We start from the raw sequence: 27,574 nt of genomic DNA, 5'->3' as shown, positions 1-27,574 counted from the left end.
GCTACTAGTGCCGCTCTGACAGCGGCCGCGACCGGGCCCGCGAGGCGCCGGCAGCCCGGCAGCCCGGCAGCCCGGCAGCCCGAGGGGGCCCGCCCGCCCGCCCGCGCCGCGCCGCGCCAGGCCCGCGGGGACAAAGGCGGCTCGGCGCGCGCCCTGCCCGGCTCAGAGCCAGCTCGCGAGGCAGGACTCAGGAAAATCAAACCACATATTGAGCGGAAGGAAATCCCCCGAGAATAACTGTCAATTTGTGTTGTACTAGTCAGAACTGAAATAAAATTTTAGGGCGTTTTAGACAAATATCTAGAGACACCGATAAGAAAGCAAATCTAAGATGGAAGAAAAGATGGAGGTTTCCGTTGAAAATGCCAAGCTGAGGTCAGGGCGTGTTTAGGTAAAAGGGGCCTCCGGGCGGGAGAGGCGCAGAGCACACGAGCGTCGCCAGCTGACGCCGAGGAGGGCGCCGGCCTCCGCGGGCCGGCTTAACCGAAGGCGGCGGACCCTCCGCGGCGCGGCCTGGCCGCGCGGCCCGGCCCGGCCCGGCCCGGCCCGGCGCGGGGGCGGGCGGGGGGCGGGGGCCGGGCACGGGCGCGCTCCCGGCGGGGGCGGGGCGCCTATATTACGTGCGCGGCGCCGCCCCTGCGAGAGGACGTTGCGTGCTCGCTCGCGCAGGCGAGTGTCCGCGTCTCCCTCGCGAACTCGGTGAAAGGAATTGGCGCCGTTCGACACCAGGCGGGTCCGCTCTGCAGCACGAACCCTCCAGCCGCAGCCGCCGCCGGGCCGAGAGCGAGCCAGCGCCAGCGTGAATCGGGCCTCACCATGAGTTCCTCGCCTGTGAACGTGAAGAAGCTGAAGGTGTCGGAGCTGAAGGAGGAGCTCAAGAAGCGGCGCCTCTCCGACAAGGGCCTCAAGGCCGAGCTCATGGAGCGGCTCCAGGCCGCGCTGGACGACGAGGAGGCCGGCGGCCGCCCCGCCATGGAGCCCGGGAACGGCAGCCTGGACCTGGGCGGGGACTCGGCCGGGCGCTCGGGCGCGGGCCTGGAGCAGGAGGCCGCGGCTGGCGGCGACGACGACGAGGAGGAGGACGAGGAGGAGGAGGAGGGCATCGCCGCCCTGGACGGCGACCAGATGGAGCTGGGCGAGGAGAACGGGGCGGCGGGGGCGGCCGACGCGGGCCCGATGGAGGAGGAGGAGGCCGCCTCGGAGGACGAGAACGGCGACGATCAGGGCTTCCAGGAGGGGGAGGACGAGCTCGGCGACGAGGAGGAGGGCGCGGGCGACGAGAACGGGCACGGCGAGCAGCAGCCCCAACCGCCGGCGGCGCCGCAGCCGCAGCCCCCGCAGCAGCGCGGGGCCGCCAAGGAGGCGGGGGGCAAGAGCGGCGGCCCCACCTCGCTGTTCGCCGTGACCGTGGCGCCGCCCGGCGCGAGGCAGGGCCAGCAGCAGGCGGGAGGTAAGAAGAAGGCGGAAGGCGGCGGAGGCGGCGGTCGCCCCGGGGCTCCGGCGGCGGGTGAGTGCTGCGTGTGCGGCGCGCGCGGCGGGTGGGGACCGTGCCCCGGGCCTGCCGGAGCCCCGCGGAGCCCCGGGCGGGGCCGCCGGTGGGGGAGCCCGCGCGGCGCGGCGCGGCGGTGCCTCCATTATGTGGCTGGCGGCCGGGCGCCGCAGCCGCCGGGGGGGGCGCCGCTGCGGGCGCGGGGCGGCACATGTCGGGGGGGAGGGGAGGCCGCGGGCGCGCCTCGGCGGCGCTGGGCCGCGCATTGTGCAAGGCGCGCGGGCCCCGCGTGACGTCACTTCCGGCGGGCGGGGCGGAAGGGCACAATGCGGCCGGGGCGCGGGCGGCGGGGGAGGGGCGGCGGCCGGGCGGGCGGCCCCCCTGCCTGCCGGGCGGCACGTGGGCTCGGCGCCGGGGCCGCGCTGGAGTTCATTAGCTTTCTCGAACCTTCGAGGAGACTGCCAAATTAGCCGTGTCTGAAGACTGCGTCACTGACGCCAGTCCGATTCCAAGCTGATGGCTGTTGCTTTCGCATTTGATGCGCCGATGGAAAACGCTTGCCGGAAAGAGCAGGGCAGGCTCGAGCTTTCCGCTCCCCGGAGCCGGAGCGGCTTCGCCCCGCCCGCCTGGCGGCGCGGCTCCATGTCGGGGCGTTGTGTGTTGTAGGAGACGGCAAAGCAGAGCAGAAGGGCGGAGATAAAAAGAGAGGGGTGAAGAGACCTCGGGAGGACCACGGCCGCGGCTATTTCGAGTACATTGAGGAGAACAAGTACAGCAGGTAGGGCCGCGGCCCGGCGTCGCGTGTCGCGGGCTCGTCCCGGGGCGCGCCTCAGGAGACGCTTGTGTCTTTCAGAGCCAAGTCTCCTCAGCCGCCGGTGGAGGAAGAAGATGAACACTTCGATGACACAGTGGTTTGTCTTGATACTTGTAAGTGAAGCTTTTCTCTCCCTCCTCCCCCAGTTAGCAGAGGTGGTGATTTTTGGTTCCAGAACGTTAGAAAACTTAATGCAGTGCGTGGAACTTAAATGGCGGAAAACTTAGCATACGTTTTTTTAAAAGAAGGAAGATGATGGTTTATGTTCAGATCCCCGTAGCCTGATATTTAGTATAGTATCAGTTGTGTTGTATTGATAATTTTACAGGCTCTAGGAATTTGGTAATTTTTTATGGGACTTCGAAGTTCTCATTTGTAGGAATGTAAGATTAATGCCAGCTTTTGACTAGCTAGCTAATGGAAACTCGTAAGACTACCTATAATTTGTCCTTACAGGCTTCTACAATAAAGTAATTTCGGTTTTTGGTGGAATTATATTGTGAGCTATTTGGGCTGGTTAGATAATTTCTTAATGACTTTTCCCGTTAGCACCCGAGTATATTCCCTATTCTACAAGATTGTAATAATACTTTTTCAATAACTGCTCTTTTGTTCTCAATTCCAGTTCAGTAGCTGCTGCTTTAACATAAGTTGATTTCTACCAAAGACCTGGGGCAGCAGCAGTGGGCTTTCACTGGGCCACTAGCTTTCTTCAGCAGCGAATGGTATCAATGGCAGCGCTGTAAATACTGCTCCTTTACCCAGTTGGGTTGCAATTGAGTATGAGGAAGTATTGCAAACCTTTAAATGGGCCTTGGCTGTCAGATTTATAGTTTTTTAATTACAAAAAAGTTTTTTTTTAGTATCTGATCGCAATACACCGTTCTTTCAGTGTGATAAACAGCAAATGGTAGAAATAATTGCATGAAAAATAGAGGTAAGGTGTCAACTTGCCCTGTAGATCTAAGGGAATGGAAGCTTAGATTCTCACGTTTTGAATACGTTATGCTTTGTGAGAGCATAAACGTAAAACTCTTGTTTCTTATTGAGTACCTTTTACAAGGTACCCTTTTTAAAAGAAGAAACTGCACGTGGGAAGGTAGTTGATTTGAAAGTTTTAACTTCAGTTGCTTAAATATCAACTCAGTAGGAATTGGCAAGATACTGAAGCAATAATTCAGGAAGATACTACTATTAATATAAAGCAGATGTTTAGCTGATGACTTAGGAATATCAGTTTGTTAAGTGCAATATTGGGTTCAGACAATTTGTTGAGTGGAAAATTTTATCAGTGATTATCAGGAATTTTCAGAGCAAAGCTAATTTAAGGAGAATTCCAAACTGTAGCTTTAATTTTCTCTCATCCATAAAAACTTAAGAAAACAGCTGTCTAACTTAACCTTAGCTCTCTGTCAAGTGAGAACTCTGAGAAGGGGCATGCTAATAGCCAGTGACCCAAAGATAGCTAGGTTAAAGACGTTTGGGATTTGGATAATCATGGAACTGGATAATCCCCAGTTGTTGACTAACAGGCAGGCCTGGGGGGAAAGGGACCTAAAATGCTGTGGTATCAACAGCCTTGGATGACCAGGTTTGTTCTTTGTAGGTCGAGGCTACCTTCTTCACAAGTTTTAGAAAAGAATTGAGGATCTAGGGCCCCTGGTGTTTTAAAATTAAAAAGTGCAGGCTCAACAGCTCATATTCCCATTTTAAAATACTTGGTCATGGCCTCCCTTCAGTTTTATTGTGGCACTGGTAAATTCTACCTGGTTCTGGCATGCTTCACTTTGATTTCCTGCTATCCTCTACTGCTTGCCTCTAAATCAAGGTAAAGAGCAGAGCAGGTATGTATTGATGTCACATTGTCTTATTTTACATACTTAAAATATACGTGTTAAACCTTCTTAGTTTTATAGGTAGTTTACACTTTAATTCATAATTTGGCAACAGTGACTTGGTGGGAGTGGGGTGTAAATTGAAAATTACAACAGCATGATCCGTAAAAACGTTTTATTCAGCATTAACATGTGCAAAAATTTAATAACCAAGTTTTGTTTACATAGCAAATATATTTACATTGGATGTCAAAAGAAATAATATGGTATTTGATATAATTACAGATAATTGTGATCTGCATTTTAAAATATCAAGAGATCGTCTCAGTGCTTCTTCCCTTACTATGGAGAGTTTTGCTTTTCTTTGGGCTGGAGGAAGGGCATCTTATGGTGTGTCAAAGGGCAAAGTCTGTTTTGAGATGAAGGTAAAGGCAATTTTTGATTTGTGTAGTTTTTTTAAGAGCCTTTCAGTTTTCATTTGCCTGACACTATTAAGTGTCAGTGGAACTTTTTCTTTTTGTGGTTTCTTTGGATTAGAAGAAGGGCTTGGAATCTTAGTTTCGTAATAGTTCAACATGTTTGTTATATCACAATTTATGATAGAGAGCCAGCATGTTATTTAGAGTGCTCTTTTTTTTTTTTTTTTAATTCAGGCATTTGAAAGGCCTACCAAGGGTTTGAAAATAATAAAAATTTGGTTAGGCTCCTGGTTTTGTTCCCAAGAAAACATGTTAAAGGTATACCTTAATTGGTTTTAAATTCAGAATTCAGAATATGTAATTATTAAACATTAATTCCCCTAAGTGTGGATCAAGCAAGTACTTAACCTGAACTGTTTTCAGTTTCAATTTATAAGCTCTTACACATCAATTTTTAAAGTTTAGTGCTGGGGCTGGTGGGGTACGGTGGGTGTCTTTTTGTATTAGTAGTTAGAGAAACATTAGCCCATGGCCCAAATGAAATATAAGTTAGGGTTCAAGCATTTATCTTCCTTGGTTTATGGTTTAATCACTTACGATTTGATTTTCAGGTTACAGAGAAGATCCCAGTGAGGCATTTATATACAAAAGATATTGACATACATGAAGTTCGTATTGGCTGGTCACTAACCACAAGTGGAATGTTGCTTGGTAAAGTTTCCATTTGAGTACCATGTGCTCATGAGTGTTTAGGGTCTGATTTCAGTAGACTAGAAGGCATTCTGAACCTTTGCCTGTTTTTATCCAATCTGTTAATATTGTCAAGATGAATAATGTTAGCATGTAGTAGACACAGGGTAAATTTCCATTTTTCTTCCTTTATGGTTAGGAGTTGTTTTACGACCAGTGGTTAAAATAGAATGTTCTCCATGGGATGCAATTTATTGACTAGTTATAAAACTCACCTAGCTCTCATTAATTCTATATCTAGTATAAAGTCAGTGTAAGTGAAAGAATGTTAGATTATATATTCATTTCTGTTGAACCCTGCGTCTCGAATATTAAAATATGTGGGTCATTGGACTGTTTTTAGAGATTAGCTTCATGAAAGTTAATTATTTTCTTAGGTGAGGAAGAATTTTCTTATGGATATTCTCTAAAAGGAATAAAAACCTGCAATTGTGAGACTGAAGATTATGGAGAGAAGTTTGACGAAAATGATGTGATTACATGTTTTGCTGTAAGTCATAGCTAAATTTCCACATATAAATGGCAAGTTATTAGCCAGGATTCTTTGTTAAGCCGTATCAGTGTGACTCTTCAGTAGTAACTCATTTTGAGTGAAAACTACTTAGTAGGAAGTTGATCTAAAACTGAGGTCTATCTTCTAGGGTAGTATTGTTTCTGCTTCTGGATATAGGCGTTTCATTGTTTATAACTATCAGAAAGCTCTTAACATTTAACCTAAATATGTTTTCCACAGGATAAGCTTCACTCCTAATTTGTATTTTGAAGTTTCTTAGAGGGCTTCTAGGAAGCAGATTAAAACCGTTGATTTCTCTTCTAATTAACAGAACTTTGAAAGTGATGAAGTGGAACTCTCTTATGCAAAGAATGGACAAGATCTTGGCATTGCCTTTAAAATCAGTAAGGAAGTTCTTGCTGGACGGCCACTATTCCCACATGTACTCTGCCACAACTGTGCAGTTGAATTTAATTTTGGTCAGAAGGAAAAGCCATATTTTCCAATACCTGAAGACTATACTTTTATCCAGAATGTCCCCTTGGAGGATCGAGTTAGAGGACCGAAGGGGCCTGAAGAGAAGAAAGATTGTGAGGTAAGTGATTTTTTTTTTTTTTTTAATAGTGTGAAGATTGCCTTTGCTTGGCATAAATGACATTTAGAAGAGCTGGTTGGTTGGTCTGTTTCATTTATTTTCTGCCATACGTGTTGTTCTCAGCTAGTGATTTTTCTCTTAGTAGCTGTCTTTTCTGTCGATGGAGAACGTTAAATTTTCCACAAACACAAATTCCCTTGTTACAGGGCTGTGAAAATTGAGTCATTTAAACTGGGTGGTTGTGTATTAAATATATTTGAAGAATTGTAAAGTGGCGATTAGACAGTGAAATAACCTTTTTTTTCCATTGTAGGTGGTTATGATGATTGGCTTGCCAGGAGCTGGAAAAACAACCTGGGTTACTAAACATGCAGCAGAAAATCCTGGTAAATACAACATTCTTGGAACAAATACCATAATGGATAAAATGATGGTGAGTAAAATGTTTGACTTGATCATCTTAGAGGTAGGAGTGTGGACAAAGTTAAATTGGTTACTTAAGTAGGCTCTTCATCTGTAAAGTAAACTGCCTTCCATTGGCTAGTCTTCATTGTCTTTTCTATATAATTTTTTTAATTCTTAACATCCAGAAGATAAAGAATAGCATAGGGTCTTGTTACATGATAACGTGATCTTTTTTGTGTAGGAATGAGAAAAGACCATATTTAAATTTTAAAGTGCCTGCCTTCCATATAGATCTAAGCTGATACTAAAAGCTTAGCCTGAGATTCATAAGTTCAAAGGAAATTTTAACTTTTAAAAATAGGTGGCAGGTTTTAAGAAGCAAATGGCAGATACTGGAAAACTCAACACGCTGTTGCAGAGAGCTCCACAGTGTCTTGGAAAGTTTATTGAGATTGCTGCCCGTAAGAAGCGAAATTTCATTCTGGATCAGGTAAGCTGTAGCTTGAAGTTAAAAGAAGTAATTGATGATTGGGTTTCGCATAGAATTAATGTTTGGAATTATAAACTAACTTTTTTTTTTCTTTTTTAAGACAAATGTATCTGCTGCTGCCCAGAGGAGAAAAATGTGCCTCTTTGCAGGCTTCCAACGAAAAGCTGTCGTAGTTTGCCCAAAAGATGAAGACTATAAGCAGAGAACACAGAAGAAAGCAGAAGTGGAGGGGAAAGACCTACCAGAGCATGCAGTCCTCAAAATGAAAGGCATGAAATTTAATTCTCTTGTTACTGTGTTGAATCTTAGGATTTATATCTGCAAGCTCAAATTAACGTTTTCTGCCAGTAATACGGTTTTAGGAGTTACATTAACTCTTTGTAAATGAGTGTCTGGCTTATTTCTGTTTTTAGGAAAATATGTTAGTAAACTATGAGTAGATTGTATTGTGTATTGAAAGAATTAAAGCCATTCAAGAATTGTAGACTTTAGGATTGTGACTGTATGTGGTGGGTTTTTAAGTTAATCTGACCTTATTCCTTATAGGAAACTTTACGCTGCCAGAGGTAGCTGAGTGCTTTGATGAAATAACCTATGTTGAACTTCAGAAGGAGGAAGCCCAGAAACTTTTGGAGCAGTATAAGGAAGAAAGCAAAAAGGCTCTTCCACCAGAAAAGAAACAGAACACTGGCTCAAAGAAGAGCAATAAAAATAAGAGTGGCAAGAACCAGTTTAACAGAGGTGGTGGCCATAGAGGACGTGGTGGATTCAATATGCGTGGTGGAAATTTCAGAGGAGGAGGCAAGTTAATTTTGAGTATTCTGTTTATTTGATTCAAAATGGAAACATGGTACTCTTCTAGTTTGGGTCTATATGTGATTTAGCTGAATTTAACATAGGAAGTTTGATCCTCATGTTGATCCTAGCCGCCCCGGTATCTAACTTAAAATCTTTGTGTGATTTGATAGCAAACATAGCTAGGCTTTGTGAATGGTTAAATTAAATGTTACTTTTGTCTTTAAATATTATTTTTCCCCTAAAGTAAAGGAATGGTCCAGAAGGACCATAAATCATATGTAAAGGAAGTACAACGCACTATTAAAGTAAACGTTTCTTGTCTTTAGCTCCTGGGAATCGCGGTGGATATAATAGGAGGGGCAATATGCCACAGAGAGGTGGTGGCGGTGGTGGAAGTGGTGGAATTGGCTATCCATACCCTCGTGGCCCTGTTTTTCCCAGCCGAGGTGGTTATTCAAACAGAGGGAACTACAACAGAGGTGGAATGCCCAACAGAGGGAACTACAACCAGGTAATGCTTTAAGATCCCTGCAGGCACTGATTTTCTGTATAGTCTAGTCTGGGAAGTTGTAAGCTTATGTTGCATAGCCCCAGTAAGAATTGTAAGGAACACTGTGTATGTATTGACATAAGTAAAATTAAACTAGTGATGGTAAAATCAGTCTACTTAACTAGTTTTGATTTCCAGATGCACAAGTCAGGTGATGTCTCATAACAAACACCTCAGAACAAACCAGCAGAGGGGCCTAGAATTTAGTGGCTAGCAGCCCGCCCATCCACTTCTGTGCTGTGCCTCTTCCTCCCCACCACGTACAAACATTCTAACAAGTTGTACTCTGAGTTCTTAAAGATTCTTTTTCCTATTTTTAGAACTTTAGAGGACGAGGAAACAATCGCGGCTACAAAAATCAATCTCAGGGCTACAACCAGTGGCAGCAGGGTGTAAGTAATTTCTTACGTGCATTAATTGTATTTGAGTTCATAAGAACCAGTCTTGGAAAAGATTTTGTCCAGGGATTGAAATGATTATAAGTGTTACAGGGCAAGGTGTGAATTGTGTTGAAGTTGTAGCCATAATCTTATTTTTTGAAGGAAAAATAGGTTGGAGTTTGCTGTAACTTAGTATGTTTTTAATAAAGTAATATTATTTAATACACTTGATTCTTTTTACTACTAGCTTTAAGTTGTATAAACTAACCAAGTTATGATGTGTTTCTTTTTGTAATGTGTTTATTGATAATGGGATATTAAGACTAACTAAATCTGGTTTGATAGAAATCAGGTATGACAGGTATAAATTTGTTTCCAGCAATTACTCTGAATTAGATTCATTGTCAATTCCTAAAAGCAGTTTGAGTGGCTTATTGATGTTTTTTCTTTAAAAAAAAAATTTTCTCTTACAGCAATTCTGGGGTCAGAAGCCATGGAGTCAGCATTATCACCAAGGATATTATTGAATACCCAAATAAAACGAACTGATACATATTTCTCCAAAACCTTCACAAGAAGTCGACTGTTTTCTTTAGTAGGCTAACTTTTTAAACATTCCACAAGAGGAAGTGCCTGCGGGTTCCTTTTTTAGAAGCTTTGTGGGTTGATTTTTTTTCTTTTCTTTTTTGTACATTTTTAATTGCAGTTTTAAAGTGAATCGTAAGAGAACCTCAGCATTGTGCACGATAAGAGAATGTGTCAGTATTTCAGGGTTCTACATTTTATCTGTAAAATGTGACTTTTTTTTTTTATCACAACAAAAGTAAAATGTTGCTTTGTACCTGGTGTCTTTTATTAAGAATTTACTCCCCTCATTTCTCACAGAGATAACAGTCGGGAGTCATTGTCACAATATAATAGAAATGTTAGCAACCAGATTCATGTAAGGACTAAGTGGTCCTCATGAATTGCATAAGACTCTGTACTGCTCATATTACACTCCATCCTCTCTGTAGTTTGTTGAATAGTGGAGGGGGTGAGCTAAATAGTAGTTTCTGACAATAACTGGGAAGGCTTTTTCTTTTAAATAACAATGGAATTGGCATAATTGGAACCGAAGATAAAGCTTGGAACGAGATAGAGAAGATGGAGTGTATGTAGAAGGGCTGTTAAAAATGTAAAACTTGGTTGCATTATTTGTGGAGGCTCAAACTTGTGAAGGTTAAATACCATAATTTTTCCATTTGTTCTGCATTTTGATTCTGAAAAGAAAGCTGGCTTTGCCCATTTCTTATTAAAAAACTTGTTGTAAATCCAGTTGTCTAATGGGATCTATATGAAGTTAGCTATGTCTGTATGCCCTTCTCCCACAAAATACTGTATAACTAGTGTGCTTGTAGTAGTTAACTCCACCATCTTTGTAAGCTAATGAAATTGTGAGTCACCCATTTATATCTTAATTTTTAATCATGTCAGTTCTTGAATGGGTATCTCCTTAGCCTGCTGATTTCTTTTTCTTTCTAAAGAAAGTGGGTGGAGAAATTAATTTAGACGTTTGTTTGCAATAAAAAGAATTCATTTTACTCTCGTTTTGGGATTCTCGCCATCAAGGTTCAAAATCCCTTTATAAGACTCCCAAGAGGAGAAAATTTAAGTGTGTGCTTTCTGGACAGCTTATTCTTTACTCTGTACTTGGAACATTTAGGTTTTAAAAACTTAAATGTATTACTGACAATTGATTTTAATTACGAAGTAAAGTTGAAATCTTCCCTTCCCCTCCCCCCCCCCCAAATGACTTAACATTTAATGAGGGGAAAAGGTGCTGGCTGGGAGAAGTTAACACGCAGTTTATCATCTTTACAAAATGCTAATGGCTGTCCTCAACTGATTATTTTATATACATATATATAATACATGAAACTCTGGGAACAGATGCTTTTAGAAGCCGTCATGCAAGCCAGTGATTTCACTACTACACAACACTGCTAACTTACTGTAGCTATGTGATAAAATTAGATCCCCGAATTGTAATTTTATTGGGTTTGCACAGAACACTTTAATCTTCTAAAGGACCCTCACTAATGTCAAGTGAGGAATCAGGAGTCAAACTGTAGAACTAAAACTTGACTTTAGTCTAGTGTCTTGTTGGTGTCTTAGGTTGCTTCTGGTAAGTTTAGGTTTGTTTATATTTATTATTGCTTAGATTTTTGATTTAGCCATTTTAAATCAGATTTTTAATTTGTTCATACTCCTAGGAATTTTCTTGCTACAAGCTGAGCTGGAGTTGTTTTAGACGACGGTATAGGTTCAGTGAGAAATTTTTGAAACAAAGGCTAATCGTATAATGTAAGAACAGTTAACAGTACAAGGTAGTGTCTCAAGGGTTTTTGTCTTTTTAGCAGTTAACTTCGGCAACCATTGGCATGATGAGCTCCTTGTCAGTATACGTTATTAGTAGGATTGCATGGACTTACCCAGGGGAAAAAATTAAAACTTTGTTACTAATCAATGTTTAGGTGTCCTAAATGTTTAGGTGCCTTTAAAACTTCTTGAATATATTCTCCAGTTTAAAATTGCTTATTAAGGAACTCATTCTCATAATTGTAATGGGAGAATAATGGTCAAGTAACACCATTTGGTAGACTATCATGCCTGTATGGCCCAGAAAATTTTGAGAAGAGACATGAGAGAAGATTGCTGTCTAAGAAAATGTTAAAATTTTAAGGAGCAGTCAAGATCAGAATTCATAGTAAGGTCTACATTTGTATAAAAAGAAATAATTTTAGTAAGTAAGAAACTCGAGGGAGTGCACCAAATAGCAAGCGAACAGAAGAAAAATAAGTTAAATGCAGAGTTTGACGGAATAAGATCTGTGAATGAGAAACTTGGTTTATTGTGAGCCCCTCCCCTTGCCTACCTCCCCTCTATGGCAAGCAAAACACCAAACAAACAAAAACATAACAGATACAGTTCAGAGCAAATATCACAGCTTGTACCCAGAGAACATTCACCCTTGATTGCTGTTAGTTTAAGGGGTGCTTTCACTAGGAAGTTTACAGATAGTTACCTGTAGCTGTCATCTTGAGTCAGTAGGATCAGATTGGTGAGCCACGGTGGTAGGAAAAGAGCACAAAAAGGTTAATGAGGAAAGAAGACAAAATGCTACAAGATAGAAACGTCTTACATCTTATTCGTATTGAGCCTTTGATAGAGGGCTCTGGCTCTGACCAAGAAAATCAGTACCAGCTTCTGGCCCTGATGTCCAGACAGCAAGATGAAATCTTACGATGAAATCCAAGTCAAATCAATTTGACATTGAAATGACCCAAGGAAGCTACATTAAATGCACAAGATCATAAGCTCATATTTGCCCGTCCTGAGCACTAGCAACAAGGTATTTAAGCTTAAAGGTGGTTTTCTTTGAGAAGTGACTTAAGGTTTTTCCAGGAAATGTAGCTAATAGTATTTTAAGGTTTTTCACTTCTTGGGGAGTTTACATTCATGGACAGATTGTGTTCTGTAGTTAAGATTTGTCTCAGTTGTGGTAATTGACATGTTTTTCTATAAAAATATAAACTGGCTTTTATCCTAGGATCACTTTTGTAATAGGTCCAATTGCACAAATAAAAATGATGAAATATTTTAATAGCTTTATAGGCAGTGGTACAGACAGCTCTCACATACGAAGAACTGATCTATGAGAGTATATCTGATGTTTTTAAAAAGCCAAAACCAGAATAAACTTATTCTAAGGAAGGCATAAACGTATCTTTTATAGTCCAAGTCTTAGTTTCTGGTTTTAGTTAGACATAGAAATGCACATCTTAAAAACATGTTTCCATAATTACTTTCCTACACATAACTATAAAACGTTTATTTTTAAAAATGGATGGAACTTGCAGCAGAGAACAATTTCTACTCCCCAACCCTCCAGAGTATTTCCTGAGATACTCTCCTGGAAAGATGATGACAATATTCTTTCTAAAGCCATTTTTCCCTAGAACTCTTGGAAGGGTTTGAGTCTAAACTTTGTCATTCTTAATATTTCTGGGGCTCTGAGAAAAATAGGGTTTAAGTTTTAACATTTAGTAATAGTTAATAAAAGCAAGGATATGGACGTTAGGGCCTGGCAATACATTGTAGTATTTATGCATTGGAACACATGCATAAGTTTTAAGGGACCATTAGTACTTTGAGGAAGAACCTATCAACTACCTCACATCTCTAAACAACAGTTTGAATTTGTCATGTAAACCACAGTCTCTTCAAATAGTTATCTGCCTAAATTTACTAAAAGTAAACTACAATACTCTTCTGATGTGGAGAGCCTTTTCCTTGGATAATTTTTAGATTTGAGTTCTTTTTGGCCCTGTCATCCCTCAACTTCTACACTAAAACATGCAGGTGGCAGGTCTAGCCAGGTTGGTGCTTGAGATTTTATTGAGGTTGCTCGAATCCCCAGTGTTTTACCCAGTGCCACAAGTACGTGTTTAAGACAAACGTTAGAATACTTTGTGCAGGTTACTGGTGTTGAAGTGACTGTCTCATTAACCCTTTTTACTAACCTTGCTATTTAAAGCAAACCCTTGAGAATTACTGGAAGTGAACGACAGTGCCAATTGGAGTAGGTATTGCTTGAGTGTGTTGAGGAGGAGGAAAAAATAAAAACCAGGATCCCTAGGTATCTTAACATTCCAAAATTTAAATTACATATATGTTTGTGAAATTAAATAGTTGAAGTAACTCGCCTTAATGGGTAGTCTTTATTATGTGTTGCTAAATGTATATGCTACTTTGTTTGGTGGTCGCACTTAGTTGCACCCATGCAGACAACTGGAGCTCAGAAAATAAGTTTTAGATAGGTGGGAAATGGCTAACAGACTATGCAATTACATTAAGTAATGATGATACATTCTGGCCTATTGACTAAAAATATAGGTGACGGAATATGTTTAATTAGTTTTCCCAAAGAACTTAATTTAGTCTGTGAGGCATAGTAGATTGGAAATAGGTAGAAATGTTGTATTCGTAATGTTAACCTAGTATTTCTCAAATGTAACACACACAGGTGTCTTATGCGCTTAGGTTGGGAATGTGCTTTCCATGTGGAAAGCTGAATAAGTACAACTTTGGGGCATTATGTAGACTGGATAATTACAGTTGTGATTGTAGATCCATTGTTAGGGGAACAAATGTTGCATGTGCTCAGTAAGCCAGGATATCAATAATCACTTTGGTTAGGTGAGTTAGTGGGACAAGGCACTTAACCACGTGTTTAATTTGTGATTTTCTAATTTTTGCCTAGGAATATCTTTTTTTCTCCCTTTTCATGCCAGGATTCAACACGTACTTGCATCTTGACAAGGAAACAGGGGTTTTGCTTTTAAACAAAGCTGGATCTGTGGGTATGAGAAACTATAGTCAAAAGTGTGATGAGGTATGGTAACACAGGGTAGGCAAGTAGAGAAATGTCTTACAGAAAGGTTCAGTTCCTTGTTTGTTGGCACTGTTCCAATCACAGTGCTGTACTGTGACATAGCAGTTACTCTTGAGCATGTCCAGTTGGAATATCTCCTTTACTGGAGGTTATGCAGGGATTACAGGCTGGAGAGCTGACAGTGCATCTCACTGATAAAACTTGACCTATTGTTTTTGGTGTGTTCTTTCCTGCCACTGCTTTAACAGTCTCTGGCCTTACAGGAAGTAAAATCAGTTTTGTGCAGTAAGATATTGTATACTTGCCAAAGCACTTAGAAGCAGTGCCACAAATTAGTATCAGCCAAAAAACATTTAAAAATGAAGCCACCGAGAACAGAGAGATGGCCAGTACAGTCCAATTTGTGGGACATAGAAGCTTTGAAGTATTAAGACATACAGAGAGAAAAATCAAGACTTCAGAAGAATGCTTGAGGTTTGTTTGAATGATAACTAATAGGATAATATTTTAAGGTAGCTGTTAATAAGGTATCCTTGTATCTCTGTTGTCTGTAGTTGAGGGAGATGGGAGAGTTATCAAGTACAATGAAGGTTCCAACTTACTATTTTTTCTTTTTTGAAAAGTAATAAAGCAAAAAAAATGCTGATTTAAATTTCATCTCCTTTTCCTTAGTCTGTCCATGTGAATGTGCTGTGTGGAAGAGTAAAAGGGCCCAACTAAATGTGTTCCAGAGATTCCAATAGGTATTCCAAATTAATTGCTGCTTGTACATTTAACACTTGTTATGTTGGGCTTCCAGGATCACCTTAATTAGGACTTATTTTTAAAAGATAGAGGAAAAGGAGAAATGGGTAACCAGGTGGATACATTCTGTAACAGGCAAAAAAAGTTGTCTGATCATTGCATACCTGAAGTATTGAGTGTTAGCAGTTGGTGGTCCTCTTGCATATGTTTAAGGTAGTATATGCACATGAGTCAAGTCCTTTCATCCTTATTCTAATGGTTCAGATTCCTTCTGTTTAACTTTTTGCTAGACATCTGTTTTAATGCCCTCCCAACTTGTAGAGTGTAAATACTTAGAATATGCTGAGGCAAAAAAGTGAGTGTAGGATACCTATGTCCTTGGTTTCCCCAAATCTGTCTGTGTCTGTACTAAATGCACAAATATTTTTATTAGGTTATAAAAACTTTGAAAATTGAGATTCTTTTGGATAATAAAGTGATACAAATTCATATAAAGTATATAAAACCAACTAGGAAGTAAATTTAAATTGTGAAGACAGAAGGAATAAGAAGGCTCAGTGTGAGCTTTGTGCCAGTCCAGGGCATGTAATTTCGTGACCTGAAGTTAAAGATGATAAAGCCTAGAAGAAATTCGTTTTTCCCACTACATACTCCAGAATAATGTATTTTGGTGAAATGAGAGGACTTGGGTGCTATGCTGATTTGAAATGTAGCTCTCAGGGTTTGCTCAATGAAATAGAGTTCTACTCTTGTCAACTAAAAACAATCCAATTGCTTCTGAAGAGCAGACAACTTAACCCGGTTTCAGAGTAAAAGGTCAAAATCATAAACATTTCTGTTCATTTGAGGAAAAAACCCATAAAACTGAAAAAATATTCATTTCAAAAGTAAGCTTTGAATTTGGATAGTAAAGCATATGTTTCATTTCACATGACACATTCTCAGAGTCTAAGGAGAAGAAACATTTCTATGGAAACTCATCTTCTAAGAAACCAGTGTATGCAGGTGTTTACTTTGATCCCGAGGGCAGGCCATGTCATAGATGGTTTATAGCATATAGCTTATGGAAGTTACTTCTAGAAAAAAGCAGGTAACACCTGTTAAGTTGACCTAAACTTTTAAACTGAACAGTAGAAGCCTCTTTAAATTAGTACTTGCTCGTAATGTAACTTTCTCAAGATAGAAATACTTAGGGGAAAAAGTCATCCTTATAGTAGAAAATGAAGAGCAAGGCGAATGCAGTGGTTGAAGACTCTCGTATTTGGAACACATTAATCTGTAGTACTCACGTTACAAACTTTTAAAATGTGATACTTTGAAAAATACCTCGTCATAAGTTTTTTTAAAATTTAAAGCTTCCCTTTTAAGAGAAAATTTAAAGACGGAACTTAATGCTCAAAACAAGCTATGGAAGATACCAGTATTGGGTGGTAGAAAATATTCATATGTTAGACTGACCTGATTTGATGACCACTGGACTGTATTTTAAGATGCTTCCAAGGAATATTTTATTCTAGAGGACCATTGAATATCAGCAGTCGTTTTAAGTTTTCTACTTTACTCATTAAAGTTTTCTGCTTATCCAAAGTATAGTGTATATATTAACGTGACTTTCAAAGGGGTGTCTTGACCCCTATCCACCAGATTTTTATCTAGGAATAGAAGGATTCAAACCCTATTTGATTCCTAGCTCTTTGCTGAAAAGTGCATAAACAGGAATCCTGAATTTATTATATAGACTTCCTCGCATTATATAAGCGAAGCAAAGGGAAACCAGCGATGGAGTAGAGGTACGTAGACTAAAGAGATGCTTGCAAATCAAATGATGTTACTAGGGATAGTCAAAAATTTCTTGTTGCCAAACTCAGTCAAAAAGCTACTAGTTAATTTTTAAATTCCCCGAGGTCCTTTTACTGAGATGTAAAAGAAAGCAGTCAAGAAGAAACAGAGGGAGGGGTGAGGCAAGGGGGAAATGCATAAAACACTAGCAGATTGAACAGTCGGTTTGATAGATAAGCCTTAAAAAGTGTTTAAAACTACTAATGACTACAATTCTATTTTAATCAGCTATTTAGCTGGTACCTACTGCTATATCACCTAGTGTGAATTTTCGGAATTAATGGAACAATGAAGGAAACAGTGCAGCTGGAGGCTCCAAGTGAGCATGGAAGGTAGGTTACTCTTCTGGTTTAAATTTGCAAAGGGTTTAAGCATTTGGATGAAAGGGAACTCTGCTTGTAAACATTTAGTAATTCAGCTTAACAAGCGTGTACTGACTTTTCTGTCAAGACACTTGGTTGGGAATGTAAAGATAGAAATTGACAGCGTTCTTGAGGATGAGAAGCTTAGGCTCTACTTGTAGCACAAGTCAGTGACCAGTGAAAGTGCAACCGCTGTATCAGATGAAACACACGGAAGCGGAATGAGGTAATTCTTATTCCTAGAGGTTAGTGAGCATTATAAAGAGAAGGTAGGAGAAAAGCATTCTCAGTGGAGTGAAATAGTTTGAGCAGAGGCATGAATTCAGGTCACGGTGGCCAGAGGCGCACTAGAGACAGGATTGGCAAAACTTGATATAGTTTGGACTTGAAGTTGAGGGACAGAGTGAAATTAGATTGGATTGGAGAGGCTACTGCAAGTGGAGGTGTCAAGACCTACTTGGAGGCCTCACCGAAGGTGTCTAGTATCAATGGGATAAGGGCCCTGGAGTATGTTACATAGTTTAATAATTCATTAATATATTTGTTGTAACATCTTAATAGTTCCAGAAGAAAATATAAAGGATTGATCAGATAAACTTAGAAAAAGAAATTTAAAAAGGTAACCCAATGAAACGAGTATGTCACAACTTTGTTTTTACCCAGGTCTCCTCCAATTTATGCAATCATTCTGCTGTGAACATGAACTAACCTTGTTACTGGTGACGGCCTTGGAAATTTTTGCCAGCCGAAAAAGAGGTTTCTCTCTTACTCAGGGTAAGATGTGATTGTAGTGTGCTAGAGCTAGAAGAGACTTTCTTTAATCCAGTTGCCCGGTTTTCTGTTACATATGTTAGTAAACGGAAGCTGAGAACGTAAGTGGCCTGCAAACAGCTTATGAAATATTAGATTTGATTCATACTCATCACTTTTTCCCCTATTCATGCAGTGTGCTGCCTCTTAAAACGAGTGACACTCACTCCCTGAGATTTTAACATAATTATTTGGTCATGATAATTTGAACAACATAGACTGCACTCAACTTTGACTTGTGTCGGTAAGAGTGGGCAGATGTTCTTGCACATTGTGCAATTTACTGTAATTAACTTTTCCTAATCAATGTCCAAGTCCTACCCTTGGTGGCTGCCAGATAATTAGGATCAATAAAAACCTCTTAGGATATGCTTCACAATGTTATTCTCCAGTAGTTACGGCATTTGGTAAACCACATAGCCTGTGCATCCCCACCCTCATGACGACAGCCACAAGAAGGTGGATGTGGGAAGAAAATGCTACGTCTCTGGTTCATTGACCTGGAGGAGCAAGCCCCACTTACCTTATGAAAAGGGATGCAGAACAAAGTTTCAGGACATCTCTTCCTTGCTCTGTTCCTTTAGCTCACCATATTAAGTAACAGAACCAATAATGATGCCATAATCCTGTCCACTGGTGTCTCTTTTCATATTTATCATTTCTTAACCAAGACGACTTCCAGCTTGTGCTTTGTCATATTTAAAAGATTTTCTTGAAAAGTAATGTTAATGTTTTTTTAAAACCAAAAATAATTTCATTGCTTTGGAAAGGGAGAATATTTTCCTGAATGAATAAATTCTGTGGACTTAGTTTGATGTTGGGTGCCTTGTTTGCTGTTTTTCTGGCAGCCGATTAAATTGTTACATTAATGTAAATAAGACCTTTATAATATGAGTGTAATCCTGCATTTCTTTTTCCTTTGCACCAAACAAGTTCTGAAAATATTTTCATGCATGCCATGTGCATATTTAAATTCTATTTATAAAATTAAAACCCTGTATACTTCCAAAAAATATTTAGAGCAGTTAAAGACATTTATTTTTTGCAAGATGACTTACCTGTTGTAAGAAATGGAAGAATAGTGTCAAGCAGTGGGTACATTTTTTAACACACCAATTTGCGAAGTGATAAAATCCATTACTTTGTCTTAGAATAGTATTGGCTTTAGAAACCAGGAGGTATTCCCTAATTTTTAACGGGGGACAGTAATACAGTTGTTTGTTGTTTTTAAGGCAAGTTTTAAAATCCAACTGGGAGAGATTTTATTTCTTGAAATGCTGTCATTTGTATTCATTCATTCCTTATCACAAATTAAGTATGATAAGTCCACTCTATGCTGTACTGGCAGTAGATACAGGGTCAGAACAACTTTGTAAGTATTCATACAAGTGTTAAAAAAAGAAAAAAGACTACCATTTACACGTAACTAAAAAAAGAAAAGACTACCATTTACACATAACTTTATTTACTTCATTGAAAGCTTTATGGTACATACAATGTTTATATATATAGTTGGCCTTAGCTTTGTTCTCAAGACTCTGCTTAGTTGCTGTTGTTGCCATTGGTTGGTTTTCTTTCAGGATCAAGGTGGGTACTTTCATATAAAATCTTATTTTTAATTCCTTCTCTGGCAATTCTTTCCTGGATTCTCAGCTTTGCATGATTATACCTACAATGAAACCTTGTAAAAAGGAACATGAATAAGTCATTAATAGATAGAAATTAATTTGAAATTTATAACAAAATTTAAAAAGCTTAGGTGACTATCTCAAGACTGAAAATAGCACTCCAAATTAGAATAGTTATATTTTTGGGTTGTTTGGTGTCAAAAATAACCTATGAACACATTCGTTTTATTATTATTAAGGTATATTTTCTATAAAATGAGGATTTCTATCAGCTTAGTTTCACTTGTTGTAGAACCTCATATAAATGGAACCACTTGGATGTACTCTTTGGTTTGGCTTTTTTTGATTAAGAAAACATATTTGAGATTCATCTATGTTGTACCAGTAGTTGTTAACACATTCTTCAAGTAGCATTTTCAGATGTGATGCCATAAGCAGGGAAGAAATGAGCACTAGATTGAGGCCTTCCTAAGTGAAGTATAAACCATAACTTAACATTAATAGAATGTCTAATGTCATGCATCTGTTTATGTGATAAATGGTATGAAATATATGTACATTTTAAAAGGCATTCCAGCAATATCATTTTGTAAGACAAATTTCCATTAAAAAGTACTTTTTTAAACAAGAAAAATCAAGATTCTTCACTGAGGGTGGGAATCTCCCAATGGGAGACTGGTCTGAAAAGAGCTGATGCTTTGGAATTAAATAAAACTTAGTACAATCGTGGGTCTTCTTGAATATTTACTGCACATACCAGCATCCTAAAGTCACCAAGATAAATCCTCCTACTCCAACATCACATGATTTTCTAATTCTACCTGTCAAAAAAAGGCATAACCACCATAATTAATTATAATTATACATTACATATATTAATCTATAAAAAAGTGGTTCACCACACAGAGAAATGTATATAAAAACAGATACTCACTAGTTAACAAAAAATGTCCAAGGCCAGCCACAACAGATCCTAATGAACCATATAGTATTGAATCCCGTGCACAGGGAATGTTTTCGACATCTAAAATTCCTAGGAGTTTAAAGGGCTAGGATAAAATAAAAAAGAACTTGGGTTGAACAAGGAAGTATTTTATTTCAGGGTGGTTTAGTAAAGATTCAACTAGAATAAATGTGCTTTGTGACAACTACGAATCCATTTACGTTGTCTTTGATCATCCTCCTTTGGTATACAATCTGAATCTTTACGTGGGAAACCTTGAGAATTTGACCAGAAAGCCCTAAGCAGTAGGATAAATTAAATTATGGTGTTATGCCATAATTTGCTAATCGACTGGTTTCAGAATAAGAGCATACATTATTTTATGAGCTCTTTAAATATCTATGAATTTGGAAGTTTGGCTATTACTGAAATTAGAAAGCATAAATGCGAAAAGTAAAATTCTGTTTGCTTATAATATTAGTATAGTGCTTTTTGTTTTAAATTCCTTTAACAATGACTTCAGATTTTATTGGTGTTAACTCGCTGAACATCAGTTGTGTTTATAATAAATACTTCATGTAAAGATAAACGTGGGCAAATCTCTCTTTTCTGGTCTGTTTCCCCTTGCTTTCAATAATGAAGTTGCATGCACTTGATTGTATTTGGTTCTTTGATAGTATATGGTAACCACATCTAGGTGTGATGAAAAAAAGCTGGATATCCAGAGAGTGGGATTTTTGTCTCACCTCTGCCTCTAATTTCTGTAACCTGTAGGAGATATATATATTTTATTATCTCTCTGGCCCTCAATCTGTAATGAAGGGGTTGGGCCAGGTGATAATTTAAGTTCCTTCAAGTGCTAAAATGAATAGTTCTTAGATTCTTTTTCCAGTCTTCATTGCATTTATGGACTTGATCTTCATTAAAAACATACTCCTACCGTAAGCTTAGTATGTTTAAACTTGAGTGTCTGTCACTCTACTAGCTGTACATTAGGAGTCTGGAGAGGGCAGGACAGACATTTTTTAAAAGTCACTTACATTTCACTAAAGTATTGTTAATAAAATCTTAGAAGACGTAGGGTACTGTTTTTCTAAAACTTGAATAAATGCAAGTTTTCAGTAATGTAGCTTTTAAAAGGCAGCCACTTGTCCATTTAAAGGTTTTACTTTTTAAATGGTAGTATGGTGTGAGGCTAAAGGGTAAGGTGATGCCTAGAAGGTGTAATAGAAGGGAAAAAATAGGGAATGGGGGACAGTGATAAGGCAAGTCAGATTATAGGTTGAAACACGAAAATATTGTGTTTTCTCCTGTATTTGCTTCTTTGGCCCAAGCTTCTGCCAGAAAAGACTTGGTTCATAGTAAAGCAAAAATTATATACTCATTATTCTATTCCATTTTTTCTTTTGTCTCACCATGCTACCCTCCCCCCACATACCTAACACAGCAGATGCTCAGTAATGTTGCGGACTTTAATTATAAAAGCTCTTCAATACAAATCTTCATATGCAAAGAGTTGGGAGATTCTGTTTCTGCCTTTTCATTTTCATTTAGGAAAAAACTTGTTTCTTACCCTATCAGCTCAAGAGCCTAGGGAACTGTGTGGGGGGAGAGTGTGAGCTGCTATACAGATAGGACTGCTGGACTCCACGGTCCAGTCCAGAAGTACTTGCCCCACCTCCAAAGCAGCCTACTTCCCTGGGGGAAGGATGCTGGGGGGCGGGGGGGGGGGGTGGGCGCTGCGGTTAGTGCCAGTTTTAATCAAGTCTTAGAATCTGCAAGTGAGACCAGCAGTTTCTGCCACAGGGTGGAATGTTGGGATGGCTTTCACCTTTGGGCAAAGAAATCCTAAGCAGAGAAAATAAAAGGACCCATCAAGGCTTAGCCACAGCATGCCAAGCACTGCACACTTCTGCCAAAGACAGCACGAGTTCCTTTAAGGCTTCTGGGCTTTTTCATTTGGATTCCCTCCCATAATGGAGCCATAGTGTGACCCCAGGATACACTAGAATCTGCAGACATTTTTTCGCTCACTTGGACAAAATGCTATCAACCCCCATTTTTTACCAAGAGTAAAATATACTTGCCAAGTACCTGAAATAGTGCTGCTTCAGTCAGCTAGGTAACTCTTTTTGAGTTTTTTTTTTAGAGATTTTCAAATCCCACCCTCAGATTCTGATTCAGATCTAGGCTAGGTCATTGGAATCTTTTTAGAAATTTTGGAATTTTTTTCTTGATGAATCAGATTGGGAAACACTGCTTTTAGATACTGTTTGGAAAAGTATAAATTAAAAAAATGCAAATAATGGGATAATCTTACCTTTTAAAGACAAATACTCTATTTAAAATGGTACCTCCTGAAACCAACATGAATAGAGACCAGGGATGCTGCTGGTAATTGTTCTACGATACCTATACCAGCCCTACCTCCAACAAAACTGGTCTAATGTCAGTGCCAAGGTTGAGAAACCAACATTAGTCTTCTATTCAGACAATCTCATAATTTAGGGCTGGCAGGGGCTATTGGTGCCAGGCCCTTTACATCTCTTACTTTTAATTCCCACAACCTCTGAGATTCTCTATGAAATGGGCCCAGGGGGTCTTTTAAGTACAGGCAGAGTGGAGATGGAAGTCAATCTGACCCCCAAAGCCTGTCATTTCCATGGCATCATGTAACCCTTTAGGGGTTTTATACATGAAAAAACCAGGGCTCACTCAGGTAGAAGTCATTTTCCAAAGGTCTCACATCTAGAGAGTAAGAGGACGTGACAGTACATCTGCGATTTGCATCAAAACTGGGAAAGCTTATACAAAGACATTTGAAGACCACAATTTTCACTTTCCTAGTAGAGAATTCTCAGCCTCCTCATAAAGCTGGAGCTTAGACTACTGATTACTGGTGACTTAAAAGCAGATCTGGAACACTATAAATGAAGAAATCAGTCTTCAGCATATAATACTTTTAGAAAGTAAACTGAACTGAGATTCTCAGAAAAGGAAACAGGGTCCAAGCCTTAAGTCCCTTTGAAGTAGTTCTATTTATAATGTACGAGCATGTAAACATTTCTTTTATTCCCTAGTAGTTTGCAAACTTAACTTTTAACTTCTGCCATTAACAAGTATTAGGCCTGAAATATAAACTAAGGAACTTTTAGAGTGACACTTTTTTTTTTTGAGGAAGATCAGCCCTGAGCTAACTACTGCCAATCCTCCTCTTTTTGCTGAGGAAGCCTGGCCCTGAGCTAACGTCGGTGCCCATCTTCCTCTGCTTTATATGTGGGACGCCTTCCACAGCATGGCGTGCCAAGTGGTGCCATGTCCGAACCGGTGAACCCCGGGCCGCCGAGAAGCAGAACGTGCCAACTTAACTGCTGCGCCACTGGGCCGGCCCCCTTTTGTAGACTATTTTTAAGCTTCGATTTAGAAAAGCAGTTTCACCAGCTCACCTTGACAGAACTAAGGGAAGCTCAGAAAAGATTTCTAAGCTAGAATGCCAACTTAGTAACTTAGAGGAAATCAGATCGAATAAGAGCCACCTCATTTCCCACTGCCAAACATATCTGCACCAGTGCCCATATTCCTCTCGTTGCAAAAGACGAACTGGCCCTGTTCGTATTTAAAACTAGTCCCAACTGCAGTTGATTGCTCTCTTGACTACTCAAGGATTTTGCTCCTATAGTTACCCCTTCTTTCATTTGCATCGTTTTTTCCTCTCTACCCAGTCTCCAGCCAAGGAACATACAAATCTCGACACCCCTTCCCCCGCTAAGCTACCATCCCATTTTTCTGCTCCCTTTCACCGCAAAACTAAAATTACTCATGTGCGCTGCCCCACTTAAAAATCTCCTGTCCTCCCTTTAACTCACATCAATGAGGCATTTATCCGCTACACCCCACTCAAACAGCACCCTTGTAAAAGACATCCATTTTGCAAAATCCACTGTACTCTACATCAGCACGTGTGGCCGATAATCATTTGTTCTTTAAACATTTTCTTGTCTTCAAATATGATGGTGTCTCCTGGTTTTCTATCTCAGTGGCCATTCCTGGCAGCTTTGTTGCTGTCCCCTCTGATGACCCCTAAAAGTTGAAGTGTCCCCCACGCCTGAAATCTAGTCTCTTCCTAGGTGTCTGAAGGCTTTCAATTAAATGTCATTTATATGATGATGACTTCCCAAGTTTATAAATCAAACTCTGATCTCCCAAGCTTTTGGGAGAGAGCTGCTTACTGACACCTCTTCTTATGTGTCAAATAAACACCTTGTACTTAATATTTCCAAATCAGAATTATTTTCAAAGGCATCCCTACTCAACCAAGTTTCAGACCAAAAACCTCAGAGTCATCCTTGATTCCCTTTGTTCTTCAAACCCGTGTCCAAAGTATCAGCAAGTCTCGAAGGATACACCTGAACCAAATACATCCTGAACCAAACCACTTCTCACGTTCACTGCTGCTACTACCAAGCTGCCGTCACCTGCCATAGTATCACTCAGATGACATTCTCAGTTTTGAGCCTTCCACGACCTTCAGTGAGGCTCAGATATCTGACACACGAAACTCCTCACTCGTGCTGTGCAGGTCCTACCTGAACTGCACCTACCCTTGTTCCGTATCCCACTTGTTCTCTGGTCTCCTAGTCTGGGCGCACTGGCCATTCCTCTAACAAGCCTGGATGGATTGCTTAGCACACGATGCTTTTCTCCTGGACCTTTGCGTGGCTGGCTCAGTAAATGAAATTCTTATTCCCTTTTTGTTTGATTCCCCCAGCAGAATGTTCACAAGGACAAGGATTTGCCTGTTTTGATTAAAGCTATATCTTTAGCACCTAGTTTACTGTCTAATACTTTGTAGGTACTCTATAAATATTTTTTGAATGGGTGAATTAATAAATTTAGAATTTACCTGGGGCACGTTTCCTGGTACACATGTAACACGTTTCATATTTTAAAGTTTTCTTGAAGAGCAAAGAATGAGAGCAGACAGTGTTTAAGGACTAGTTCTATCATGTATACTTGATAACTTACCCAGGTTTACTGATTCTCATAAACAATCCCTGGATTGTACTGGAAGGATCACTGAAAAATTCTTTCAGGCCTCCTTTTTTTTAATTTTTTCTTTTTTTAAGATACCCTGGGCTAATTTAATCATTGCTTGTGTTGTATTAATTTTGTTATAATCTCTTTCATGAGCCCTGATAGGTACTAGTGTTTCAAGAGCAATTTATTTACAGGCCATTTTTTTAACCTTGCCCCACTAAACTGGCAGTCCTCAGTTTTAGTGACCTGTACTTCATTTCACCAAATACATTATTTTGTTTTGCTAATGATGGACCAATTTAATTGATAAGATAGTGGTTCTTTTCTGTCTTGAATTCTTTAATTCTTAATGGATTAAACCACCCTAGGCCCCTTAAATGACAACAGTTATCTCCTATCAAAGATGAACAATCAGATACAAAAGAGATAAAAAGCCCCATTCGAGATCCCAGTGTTCTCACAAAACAGTCTGGAATTTTGCGTTTGTACTTAACGGTGCTCCTCGAAATATGTAAGTTTCAAGCGAGGGTATGTTTTGTTATACTAAGCATATTCCACATACTACATGAGACATTAAAAGGCACCAATGGTGCATAAATTGACAAAATTTGTTTTGATATTAAATATGCAAATAACTTATCCAACACTTGTTCATATTAACCATTTGAAGATCTGCTATCTTGGCCAAATTTAGATGGAAAAGTCCCCAGAGAAGCAAGAACTTTGAAGAAGTGAGAAAAATTTCTAAGCTCAGCAGAGTATATCCTAAAAACTATAGGAGCAGTCTGGCACACAGTGGGTCTTCAGTAAACACTCATGATTGATCCAATGTTAATCTAGCTTACTACTGAAAATATTTTTTTCTCTTTTCTGAACATCTGTTACGTTCTCGGCACTAAAGATAAAAACTGGGCTCCCTGCTCCTAAGGAGCCCGAGGAAGACAAGACAACGTATGAGCTCCCGGCATAAGAGATGCTGTGATTCGGCTGTGCCCGAGCTGCGCGGGGACGGGGACGGACGCCGCTCAGTCTGCCGCGGGGTCGGGAGGCCGGGCCCGGAAGCTAGTGCAGCTTCGGGACGCCGCAGAGGCAAGGGCGAGCCGGCAGACAGGCGGACAGCGAGGGCTAGGTGAGGGGCTTTCAGTCACACGCCAAGGGGTTGCATGTCACCGGGGGGGGGGGGGTGCTGCGCTCGGACGGGAAGCAGAGCTGAGGGCCAGCTGGGGCCGGCGCGCCGACCGCTGTGGAAGGCGGCCGCGGGGGACGCGGCGCCGTGGTCGGGGAAAGGAAGGTTCACGGAGAACCTCTGTTCCTTCGTTTCCTCCGCCTGCTCTCGGCGCAGATTCCACGGAATAAACCACGTTGTCAGACCTGCGCAGGTCTCGGCCCCTGCGAGGCGTCGTGAGCACGCGGCCCTGTCCGCAGGGAGCCCGAGACCGCCCTCTCCCTGCGCGGGCTGTCCCTGCCCCGGGCCCGGCCCCCTCCCCAGCGGCCCTCCGCCCCGGCCGCGCGCCCCGGGGTACCTTCCCTTCCGCGGCCTCGCCCGGCTCCGGTGCGCCAGCCATGGGCGCGAGTCGGCGCCTCCACGCCGCACGGCGCGCCCGGTGGCCCCGCCCCGCCCCCTGCGCCCCGCCCGCCCGCGCGCCGGCGCCATCTTAGGGCCGGTCTCCGGCTCTCCTCCGCGCGCGGGCGGGCGCGGCCGCGGCCTCTTTTGTTCGGTGGGGCAGGTCCTCCCTTCCCGTTAGGAGCTCTCCAG

At 40.9% G+C, this 27,574-nt stretch overlaps 2 protein-coding genes and 1 non-coding gene across 9 annotated transcripts in view; 2 read left to right on the top strand and 1 right to left on the bottom strand.

Annotated features, from left to right (window-relative positions):
- The first annotated feature begins 670 nt into the window (after window positions 1-670).
- Window positions 671-19,671, top strand: HNRNPU (heterogeneous nuclear ribonucleoprotein U). 4 transcript variants are annotated; one of them, XR_011499495.1, is made up of 16 exons: window positions 671-1,507; window positions 2,156-2,267; window positions 2,343-2,416; window positions 4,424-4,563; window positions 5,169-5,268; window positions 5,685-5,797; window positions 6,132-6,395; window positions 6,709-6,828; window positions 7,162-7,290; window positions 7,391-7,559; window positions 7,837-8,091; window positions 8,415-8,599; window positions 8,959-9,030; window positions 15,128-15,198; window positions 17,267-17,370; window positions 18,064-19,671. XR_011499495.1 is itself a non-coding variant. In XM_044762882.2 (14 exons), the coding sequence occupies exons 1-14, from the start codon at window positions 817-819 to the stop codon at window positions 9,543-9,545; spliced, it is 2,421 nt and encodes an 806-aa protein (XP_044618817.1). In that variant the 5' UTR covers window positions 671-816; the 3' UTR covers window positions 9,546-10,601. The 4 variants fall into 4 exon arrangements, 2 of the variants coding, with proteins under 2 accessions (XP_044618817.1, XP_044618797.1); XR_011499494.1 differs by having other exon boundaries at window positions 15,128-17,370; XM_044762882.2 differs by lacking the exons at window positions 15,128-15,198; window positions 17,267-17,370; window positions 18,064-19,671 and adding an exon at window positions 9,492-10,601 and having other exon boundaries at window positions 671-1,450.
- COX20 (cytochrome c oxidase assembly factor COX20) lies at window positions 19,654-27,500 on the bottom strand. The gene is made up of 4 exons (XM_044762888.2): window positions 27,342-27,500; window positions 20,773-20,887; window positions 20,596-20,659; window positions 19,654-19,891 (listed from the first exon to the last, which is right to left on the bottom strand). Exons 1-4 carry the CDS (start codon window positions 27,381-27,383, stop codon window positions 19,753-19,755), a joined length of 360 nt encoding a protein of 119 aa, XP_044618823.1. The 5' UTR covers window positions 27,384-27,500; the 3' UTR covers window positions 19,654-19,752.
- The window catches only part of LOC139042590 (uncharacterized), a 54,702-nt gene continuing 53,935 nt past the window's right edge, over window positions 26,808-27,574 (top strand). For 2 of the 4 annotated variants that reach the window (XR_011499531.1, XR_011499525.1), the window contains exon 1: window positions 26,933-26,947. This is a non-coding gene — a transcript (uncharacterized protein). Of the gene's footprint in view, window positions 26,948-27,574 lie in introns of all 4 variants that reach the window. The other 2 variants (XR_011499536.1, XR_011499514.1) reach the window with 2 other exon arrangements.

Source organism: Equus asinus, chromosome 30, assembly GCF_041296235.1.
Source record: "Equus asinus isolate D_3611 breed Donkey chromosome 30, EquAss-T2T_v2, whole genome shotgun sequence".
Lineage (NCBI taxonomy): Eukaryota > Metazoa > Chordata > Mammalia > Perissodactyla > Equidae > Equus > Equus asinus.
This window is presented reverse-complemented; position numbering and strand designations above follow the sequence as displayed.